Source organism: Oxyura jamaicensis (assembly GCF_011077185.1).
Source record: "Oxyura jamaicensis isolate SHBP4307 breed ruddy duck chromosome 13 unlocalized genomic scaffold, BPBGC_Ojam_1.0 oxy13_random_OJ48559, whole genome shotgun sequence".
Taxonomy (NCBI): Eukaryota; Metazoa; Chordata; class Aves; order Anseriformes; family Anatidae; genus Oxyura; species Oxyura jamaicensis.
The window spans coordinates 1-10,940 of record NW_023304304.1 but is presented as its reverse complement, the minus strand read 5'-3'; the positions used below and the strand labels follow the sequence as shown (position 1 = coordinate 10,940).

General features: G+C 37.5%; 1 protein-coding gene across 1 annotated transcript; it reads right to left on the bottom strand.

Annotated features, from left to right (window-relative positions):
• Positions 1–408: 408 nt before the first annotated feature.
• On the bottom strand, positions 409–10,273 carry LOC118157863 (F-box only protein 38-like). Its single transcript, XM_035312363.1, has 7 exons — positions 9,961–10,273; positions 9,124–9,246; positions 7,846–8,025; positions 5,336–6,052; positions 2,569–2,669; positions 1,737–1,839; positions 409–680 (listed from the first exon to the last, which is right to left on the bottom strand). Exons 1-7 carry the CDS (start codon positions 10,256–10,258, stop codon positions 424–426), a joined length of 1,779 nt encoding a protein of 592 aa, XP_035168254.1. The 5' UTR covers positions 10,259–10,273; the 3' UTR covers positions 409–423.
• Between the last annotated feature and the right edge of the window lie 667 nt (positions 10,274–10,940).

Here is a 10,940-nt window from a genome sequence, read left to right as displayed (position 1 = left end):
ATATATATATATATAAAATCAGCCTTCCCCGTTGGTCAGAAAAATCAACGTGAAAACTTGCATTACTTTGCATGAGAGAAGCAGCACTGCAGTATAACACAGAATGTCCCAGTGAGAGTGCTAAAGTAAAAAAAAATATTTTTGGAACCTAAATTAAGCTCACAGTACCACAACTGTTTTGCAGCACTGTTTAGCACCCAAAGAGGATGCAGCTTTCAGCAGCAGTCAAAAGTTTAACTGTTGTATCAGTAAAAGATTACAGATACCTACGCATAGTGTTTTTTTTTATATTATCTTCTAATGCAATGACAACTGGAGATTGTCTTAAAATACAGTATCAGCCAAGTTCTGGAATCTACAATAAAAGCTTTGATGGGATACAGTTTTAATAAACAAGTTATTGTACCATCTACATTTCTTGCATTAATTGAAGAACATATGAAGCCAAGAGAGGTGAAAGAATACAGGTAGAACTTCATCATTGTTCATGATTAAACAAAGCTGGCTACATACCTGCTGCATTGGACGAAGATAAATGATCCGGTTTCTTTCTGGAGGCATCCTGAGAATTTGATCCAGAACCTGATCCATGTTTAACTTCTTGCACTGGGCGTAGTCAAACCGATTGACAACTGGCGCATTATCTACTTTTAAGTGCTTCAACACACGGCACCTTGTAGCTATAAATAAGCAAACAAAATTAAAAGAATCAAAAGAGAACAAAAGAAATACACTACTGAAAAGATCTTAGAAGTTCAGAGATTTTCTGAGCAGTCTGATTTGAAAGAAGGTAAACAAGTAATGTAAATAAAAATTAATGAAGTAGTTTGGATAGCTGACAACTTAAGTACACTGAAGAAACATAGCAACTGTTTATTTCATCCCCGTCATGATCAAACTTTTAATTTATGAACCTATTAGAAGAGTCCTTTTAAAAGGCCATGACAAATTTAATCTAACAATAACCTTTTTCTCCTTTTTTTCTTTAAAAAAAAGAACAAAAAACTTGAAACTGTGTTATCTCCACAATTGAAAATCACTGACTTCAAAACCAAATCAAATACAGAGTACCACAAAGCTACACAATGTAAAGGAAAGCTATTTCCTTTCCAGTAATCATGCTTGTGTCATCGAAATTTTGTTAAATAATAATGCATGTTTAGAGAAATATTCCAAAATAAATAAAAAAATAATTCCTTCATTCTCTGATAAGTAGAGATACCTCATTTCAGAAGAGAGCACATTTAGTGTAGATGTTGAAGGAAACAATAAATGACCCAATGCTTCAATACAGGACTAGTCATACAACCCAGAATGTGAATCTAATGTATCTTAAATACCATAACTGAAAACAGACTCTTATCTTGTCAGGAAGGAAGGTAATATCACGTCAGCTAAATAGTCTAGGGAAGCAGGAAGAAATAAGAGGAAAAAAAAGTGTTCTAGAACTCATTTCATCAGTTCCCAATTGTTGTTTTATCTCTCTTCAATAAACATCTCTATCTTCATAGATGTCATATAATTTCAACTTGATTTTCTGATATTAATCATCATTAAATATGTTACAGCTTAGAAGGAAAGGGACAATCAAACTGAGAAGCAGTAATTCTTAGCATCAGTTTGACTTGTAGCCAAGCAGATGATAAATATAAAACAAGCAATGGAGTAACTTTAATTCCTTCATGAACTTCTAATAAACCCAGATGGAGGAGACAGACATAACATTAGCTACATACCGTGTATGAACATCATTTTGGGGCAGTCTTTCAGTACCAAATCTGTAATTCCACAATTGGTCAAGGTGATTCCAACAAGGTTTTTGGATTTCAAAGTCAGGACCTGGTGAAAATAAAAAATAATTAAAAAAAACTGTAACAGGGAAAAAATAAAGAAAATAAAATAAGCTGAATTGTAAAGGATACTGCCAGATACAGAAGAATACTGACTGGATACTAATAAACATAATGCAGCTTCTGTACACAACAGGCATTTGAGATGACTAGGCTCCTACTAGCAATAAGAAAAAAAGTCTTCCTGCTGATCAGCACATCACAAAACGCAAAAGAACAACTTCACAAGATTAAATAGAAGTCATATCAGAAAGCACAATTTCTATCAGAAAAATCTAAGTAACATCTATCAGTTATTCACACACTAAGAAAACTTCCAGCCTGCAACATAACAGCTGAGCTGGTATATCTAGAAGTAATTACATATCCCATGTTTCCTTTAACAGCAGTAGACTATGATGTCATTTCAAAAATAAATGCTAAAGAATAACATTTCCCCCTAGCACATCAAGAACAGTATGGGAAGGCAGGGCTTCATGCAGCACTGTAACTATGAGCATCTGACAAACTTCAGTTTTAGCTTTAGCTTGTACTTTGTGCTTCACAAGCCTGTCAGAGAATCATTGCTCCTAACACAGAATTTTCCTCTGTACAGACAGGACAAAAGAGAGCAGCAACATAGTCTGGCCTTACAAAGAAGACAAGCTAGTGTTACTGTATCATTGTTCATGAGCATAGCCAGCGAATAAATCTGTACCAGGTGAGGAAAAGACCTTACTTGAACATGATCATCCTCAATAACTGGGTCACTTGTGCTTGTGGACTTGTCAGCTGTCCTTTTCCGCTTTGTGGTTTGCCGTGGCTTTGGCTTGGCCACCTCTGAAAACAGAACACCATAAGTTTTTCTCTCTTTGCATTTCAGGAGAACAACCACAGAGGCAATTCCTAGCTGAAAGTGTCATTTAGTACACCTATTTCTTACATAATTAGATCAAAATACCTGTCTGTCCTACAAACAACTACATATCTTTTCCTTGCACCGAAAAACACGTTCAGGTTTACTGCTCTGAATCATTCATGAAGAATAATAACCTGAGGGGAAGAAGTGCTGTTCATAGATGAAAACACAGTAATGCTGCACTTACTGGTCCAAAATCAGAGACGAGGAGCCAAGAAAAGAACAGATAATGAGTTATTAGGTTACACTTCTTTCTCTGCAGCAAACAATGTTCTTAATGAATGCAAGAACCAAAATAACTTCAAAGTTTTAAATAGAAGAACTATTCCCAAACTACTTGAAAATCTGTTCCATATAACTGTCACCAACTTTTTCCTGATATTGCAAAAAATGCCCAGGTATAAAGTACTTAGAGGTTCCCAAGCTGCTTCTTACTCCATTACCTGCATCTATGGTATCAAATTCTTCTTTGATTTTAAAATATAAAACTGAAAAAAACGGTAATAGATTATAACCCTTACTTCCTACATCAAGACAAAAAGTATGCCCTAGAATTAATTTTCTGTGATTGACAGATCAAAAATATAAATTATTTTACTAAAAGGAAGCTTCCTGTAACTTTTTTTTTGTTTAAACAGATGGCATCATTACATCAATTCATAATCAAGATAAAAGTTTTAGAGACAAAATATTAACTGCTCCAATCTATATTACTATTAACATTCAAAATTCTCCTTTCCTATAGAACATCAAATTCCACCAATGAGCTGCAAAATTCAGGCTAATCCTTCAAGGAATCCACAAATTTAAAGATGCAATGTTAAGTAGCTTGATATCCATGAATGATCATTCCCGTGTTTTGGTTTGGGGTTATTTTGTTTGGTTTTGGTTGGTTAGTTTTGTTGTTATTGCTTTTTGTTTTGTTTGTTTTTAACAGTTCCTAGAGTATCTACAGTTAGAGAAATACTTCCTACATTTAACAGTGGTAAAACTTTTCAAGTCTGTGTTGAATAGTTGAAGGTACAGCCCAAGACCTTACAGAAGGTTCAATACAACATGCTTTTAACATGTGAAAAGCTTGCTTCACTACAAATGAAAACTAAAACAAGTCTAAATGAAAATAATTACTACAAGAAAAATTGTGGCTTGCGTTTTTACTAAGGTAAAAATTAAAATTACACATCATCCTTTAGCCAACTACTAAGTCGTAATTTTTTAAAAAAATTCACTGACTTTATCATTCAGCTTGTTCCACTGTTTAAATAATTACAAAAAAAAACCTGTTTCTACTATCAAGCATAGGTTTGTTACAGAAGCTGAAAATCCGTTTAATTTATGCCAGAAAGCAATGATATTTAAGGCACATTTTTAGGCTATTTATGGAAAAACATTTCTGACTCCGCAATAAAGTAATAATTAGATCTGACTGACTTAATGTTATTTTTGGTAATGGACAAGGATTGGGAGGAAATATTTTATTTTGATTTCTGTAGATTAATATCTGGTCATAATGAAACAAGGTAGAAAACAGACATTTCAAATTTAAAAACAAAATCACTTCTTCAAGCTGAGATGCATTCAGCTTCGGAACAACTTTCTAGGTGATTTAGGTTTTGCTAACACTTGGAAATTGGAAAGATATTGGGACACGTTGTGGCTGAATCATTTCATGTTAACAGACATATGAACCTGCCATCAATCTTTCTACTTCCAATACATACAGTGCTGTAACTACATGTTTAATTTTTAAATTTCATTTTACTTGCCAGATATTCTGGGGAAAGAATCCTGGATATATGATGTAATTACAAACTGTGCTATGCCAAACTAAGATGATTATTTTGGCAAGCAAGCATATTTGGAAGAAACAGCAAGTTCATCCCTTGCATTTATTCTTCTCTCCCAACATTTCTGGCTTCATTTCAGCCCTTCAGGATTTTATCTTACTGTTTTGTCTGTATGTTTTAGGTGATGTGAAAAGTGAACTTACTTAATAAAAAGACAATTTTCAACACATTTGATCATCATGCCTTAATAAACCTGGAAGTAAAGTCCAATATGGAGGTGCACAAGCTTGTGCAGTATTATAGCTCAATCATAACCACAGCTTTCTTTACTGCTTGATAAAGTATTAGTTATTAATTTTTGCCTTCTTTCTAAGATCTGAGCATACCTGCTGTCTTCTTCCTTTTAAAGGGAGAATTTTAATGGGGGAGGCAGTCTTATGTTTCAATGAATGACAGCCTTCACAGGAAGAGAGATGCTGTCAAAAGAAGTTGCATTTGGTTTGCAAATGAGTAAATCAAACAATGTTTAGTATGTATGGAAAACATACAGAAATACTTGCATGGAGAAAAGTCACTGGCATTCTTTACAGAGAGATTATTTATTTTACCTAGCTATGGCAGTGAAGTCAGACATTCCAGATCAATATTCTGATCCTCTGACAACAACACAGTTTTATATTATTAATCAGTAAACTTCATGTTTAACTTCAGTATTACCTGTGGGTGTTGCTCTTGTTCAATACTGTCTCATGCTAGCACAGTAGTTTATTCAGAAATGAACAGATGCATATAGGCCATACCTGACTCTGACACCAGAGGGACATGTGACAGCTTGCTTCTAGCTCTCGTTAGTGGTCGGCGAGGATACTCTTCTTTATACTCCATCTCACAGCTCCTTTGCTGTGAGCCCGCGCTCTCCTCCCCACTGGCAGGCCCACAGGCACTCCCACTAGTCCTCTCATCACTTGCCTCTCCTGGAGACCCACAGTTTGGCAGAGTCCTAAGTGCAAAATCTGATCCAGTGCTGTTTGGTCCGTTCCCACAGGCTCCACTCGTGGATGGGTATTCCCCATCACAACACCCACTAGTCCGCTGTGTGTCCTGTGGCTTGTAGCAGGAACACCTGGAACAAACAGAGCTCTCCTCAGTCTCTCTCTCACTGGAACCTTCACTTTTACTAGGCGAGCACACACATTGCCTGGATTCATCTGCAGCTGCTGGGCTGGTGCCAGCAGAGTGGCTACCAGCTGTCTGTGCACAGTCAGGGCTAGGAGAAACAGCACTGCAGGAGTTGGATGTTCCTGTTGATCCTGTTGCATTACTGCAGCCCGGGTAAGAATCCTTGTTTTTGTTCCTTTCAGGCATGTCACTTGCTGCTTTCATGTCAGCTTTAATCTGCTCACTTGTTACTTGACAACCTTTCTCACAGCTGCTTTCCTCGGCATGGAACTGCTTTGCCTGGCCCACTTGGCTGGCACTGCATCTCTTCCGCAGTGGTGTCTTGCCTTTACCACTCACTAAGTAAAGCATAAGAAAACAATGAGACAACCCAATACACATTTCAAATACATAGAGAGTGCTACTCTGTTAGACTACTTAAAACAGAAGGTAGCCTAGAGGATAATGATGAATCTTGACAGGACCATTCTGCTATTCACAACTCCTTCTGATGTTATGGGAATTAATAACAGTTCAAGCAGTTGCTGAATCTCTATAAAGTCTTGCAGCTATTTTTATAGTAGTATGCTGGTAAGTTTGTCAGTAAATAGACATATTTGCCAGAAATGCTAACATTTTGACAAATCACTTAATTGGTTAAAAAGGCCAAAGCCCAAAAATATTAACAAAACACAGTGATAATACTAGGCTTATGCTTTCTTAAGTATGAAGAATAAATCTGAAGAATTAGATAGCAAAATAGATGTGACTAAAGTTTGTTTTCAACAGCAATCCTTAGCTCTTCCCTTCTCGGTATGAAACACGATGCTAATAGGTACTAGTCTCAGTTTGCAGATGAACAAAAATCCATAGTGAACAATGTACAAATCAGAATTGGAACTTATATGTCTACTACCTTAATCCTCTCAGCTAATTGCATTAAACCAAGCCCCCAAAACCACTACTGGCTCTACAAAAGTTCATTTTAATTGTCTCCAAATGCAGCTTGTCATTGTTGTGGGTTATTTCAAGCCCCAAAACAGAACTGACAGCTATGCTGCAGGCACAGCACCCTACAGCCTCATTGAAATGCACTAAAATGACAGTGGAGATGATGGGCAGAGAGTATGCTGGTTATAAGAAGATACTTGTTTCATTACTGCCTTGATTTGCCTCAGGCTTTGCAGAAATGAAATCAGTACTAGACCAGTACATATCTCAGTCATTCACAATGCAGGACTTTTATGCTAATTGCTTACTGACCAAGGCTTAAGACCATATGCACTTCATCTGTCAATTACTTATAATTTGACTTTGACTTCCTCCTCTCTTACATGCATATGAAACCACTTAGAGCAGTCAGTCATCTGTTTTGCTGGAAAGCAGTATGTCATATGGCATCAGTCAGAGAACACCGACTTAACACCACAGATGTGCAGCTAATGGCTGTATACTCCACAAGAGATAACTCAGTAACTCTATAGTTGTCATTCTACTACAAAGCTCTAGGCCTCTGACTCCAAAGGAGTCATAATAACATTTATACTACTAATAAATATACACAAAATAAATACACACAGTAAACATGAGCACTGTTCAGAGGTAGCGAAGACAGTACTAAACATTACCCCGAGAATTCTTTCTAACTTCCAAAGTTCCAATCAAAGTAACATAGCCTTTAAAGTGTCCCCTCCGGGACACTCCCACAGGACCTGTAAGAATTAGAAGATGGCTACAACCGTCAATTTTTCTATCAGCAGCAATGCTTTGGCAGATGAATCATAAAGACAACATAGCTGCAAATTTGGCTTCAGAGACATGAAAAATTATGCGCACCTGCAAATACAGAAGAGCAGAAGGTTTCTTCTGCCTGCAGAGTAGCGCAGCACCATTATTTTTGATCTGTCTCTGTACACAGCAACTATGTGATCAGAGCTCAGAGAGAGGTGCCCCTGCATCTTCATTCTGGATTGATAATAACAACGAAAAGAGGAGGCGGCAAACAAACATGCCTTTTACAAAACTGTAAATTGAACTGAACCATAAAGAATAGAATGGAACACAATGGAGTAGAACAAAACAGGCCCAATGGACTGAATCTTTGAGTAAAATTTACTCAACAGTACCCAGCCCTCACCCAACTGTTCCACACCTGAAGGTTCTCTAATTTCCACTGGATCTCTGTTTTTCTCCTCTCCATCTGAGTAATTCTGTGCAATGTTGTTAGTGATGCAGGCTCTTGAAGTTCCCATGTTTTCTTCCTCATCCTCGCTGTCTGAATCATGGACAGTAATAGGTGCTGCTTTTACAACAGGCTGAATGCCACTTGGTCCTGAAAGAAGAATGGCAACAGTTCTCATAAAAATACGTGAAACAGAGATTAAAGGGCCAAAGAACTTTTAGACTCGCTTGAAAACGTGACAAGATGAATTTGGTTCAACTTATCCACCCTTTCTGTGTCTCCTTTATCAAAATCCAGATATGGGAAGAGCAAATTACTGCATTTCAGCACTAGACATCCTAGTTTGAAGGGAAAGTTTGGAAGGTTCACAATGCAAGACAAAATACAGGTGTTCACAGTAAAGTTTCTCCGCTTCAGAATAGTTTGAAGGTTCTTCCACAATTGTTAAGTGTAACTGCACTATGTATTACAATCAGTTCCTGAAACTTCCACCACAAGGACAGAAATGTAGGCCAGAACATCTGCAGTTACCCTTCTAATCCCACCGGTAGAGGTGGAAAGGACAAGCATGAATTATCAACCTGGAGTATAAATGTGCATTGTTATTTACCTCTCTTGCCTACTAACTAAAGTAATTACCCAATCACAGTGATACATCTACCTGTGACTAATACAATAAATGAACAAGAATATGAAGTTAAATAACCTTTGTAAGGAGTTATCTTGAAAAAGCAAACAGATCCAGCATACTTATATGCTACTTCATGGTGTTGGCATATTTAGTAGACAATTACGTTGTCCAGCAAATGGTGGCTATAAAGGAAATCAAGACTGCCTTACAGATGTCACTAACAAAAATTAAATGAATACTGGAGCAAGTTGTTCTGGCTTAAAAAAAATGCAAAAAGAGACTCCATGCACTGCAGTGAAAGAAGTGAGGCCAGTACACCAGTATCAGAACAGCACAAGCTTACTCAGGCTTTCTGAGCCTTTGATTACATTCAGCACATAAATAAAGCTTTAATATCCAGATCTTTTACTACATAGGCAGAAGAAAACTGGGGAATGCAAAACAGACTTTAAAATAGAATAAATTTATTCACAGCAATAAGCTGTGCTAGCATCTTTATTTCCAATGTATCAGACATCCCAGCTGAAAACCATTCAAAAGCAGGCTTTTACTGAAGAATTTAACCCCTCAAGAAGGGGATACCAAAAGGTAGTTTCTTTCCAAAACCAAAAAATTACCTGCTTGCTCTTCATCAACCTCCATAGGAATGACAGCCTGACTGTGAGCAGGGACATCGTTGTGGCCCTGCCCCGTAGCCACCCCTTCTTCTGGTGCCGCCACCTCCTCCATCTCATTTAATGCTGAAAAGATTGACATGAGGTCAATGCAAGGAAATAAAAGGAACAGAGCCCATAAGCATAAGTAGAATCCAACCGGCACCCATGGAGAGTCAAAGAGCCGCCAAGAACTAAGTAACAGCTGCTTTGATTCCTTCAAGGAGTCTCAAGGTTGCACACTGAAGCCCCGTAAAGACTTGTTTTACATCTTTTCCTTAACTAAGGCACCAGCCTAATTTTGGGGATTTACTTCTTCCAAAGTTTCCACTCTTCAAAAAGCCTTGTTCTACTGCAGTGAGCAGTACAAACAGGATTTACATATTCAGTCCCTCAAATGATTTCTGCCCTTGCTGAGAAAGCTTAAAAATACACTGACACTGTGACATTGTCCCAGCCCTGACCAGCAGAGCCTAGAAAACACTTCACACATCCATGGATGAGCATCACACTGAAATTTCACATTGTTAACATCTGTACTGCCACAAGTCATCGAATTGTAATGTTCCTAAATCAGCTGTTTGTTACAATAGAAAGATAGCTTTTATCAAACAAGTGTCAGAAATACACAGACAGCCTCAGAAAAGGTAAAAAAGATTAAAGAAGCCACATACCAGGAACTGTAAGGGTAATGAGATTTCAACATATACCACTATCTTCTCTCATTTAGGTGGGACTCTAGGTAAATGGCAATGCAAATACCTTTACTTCCCCCAAAGGTTAACAAAGATCTCAGATTACCCTCAGCTGCAATCTGCTGCTCTTCAGCTTGCCCATCTTGCTGCAGCTCATTCTCCTCATTTGGGTCCTGGTGATTATTGTGGTGGATGTTGGGATTGTTATTATTCTGGTGGTTATTGTTGTTGTCATTGTCATTGTTGGAGTTCTGATTGCTGACCAGGGCAGATGAGACACCTATTCCTGTACCTGCACTTAGGCCCACACGAGCACAACCCTGAAAGCAAAGAGCAACTTTAAAGATTTGAAAACAGTGATACGTTATCCCTGTAACATATTCTAATACCAGCAGAAAAGGCATTCTGTCAGTAGTAACCAAGATAGGAGACCAACATGCATATGAAGAACTGGGAAACTGTTCCTAGTATTTGCTTATGCTACAGATTGCAGAAGTGCCTTACGTTTGGCAACCCAGAAAACTTTCACTCCTCTGTTAAACTTCTAATGAAAGGAAACTCCATAAGCGTATGATCTTACTTTATTGAATTATATGCTATGAGATCATATTACAACAATACAAATAGTAGATTATATAGTCTTCCTGGAATGCAGTAGCCTCAAGATCGAACTTATGATCAAAGAAAGCAGTTTTCATTATGTTACAACAGCTGTTACAAAGATTTGTGTTACAGTATGAGAGAAAGAACATTAAAAAAATGAAATTCCCAAGTTTTGAAAGCACTCCAGTAGGGGAACAATACCCCCATTTCACCCACTACAATATCATAAAAAAGCCCTCACTATTTTAGATGGATCCTTAAGTGTGAAAAAAATAAATAAAAATCAACAAAATGAAGAAGCAGCAGAGATCTCAACAGAACACGGAATCAACATTGGTCATGTTTTCTGGCCACATACATCATAAATATCACTGCTCTATCTTTAAAAGAAGCATCACTCTCCCTAACAAAACATGATCTTCTCCAGCCTGGAGAAGAGGCTGAGAGGAGACCTCATCACAGTCTACAACTTCCTCGTAAGGG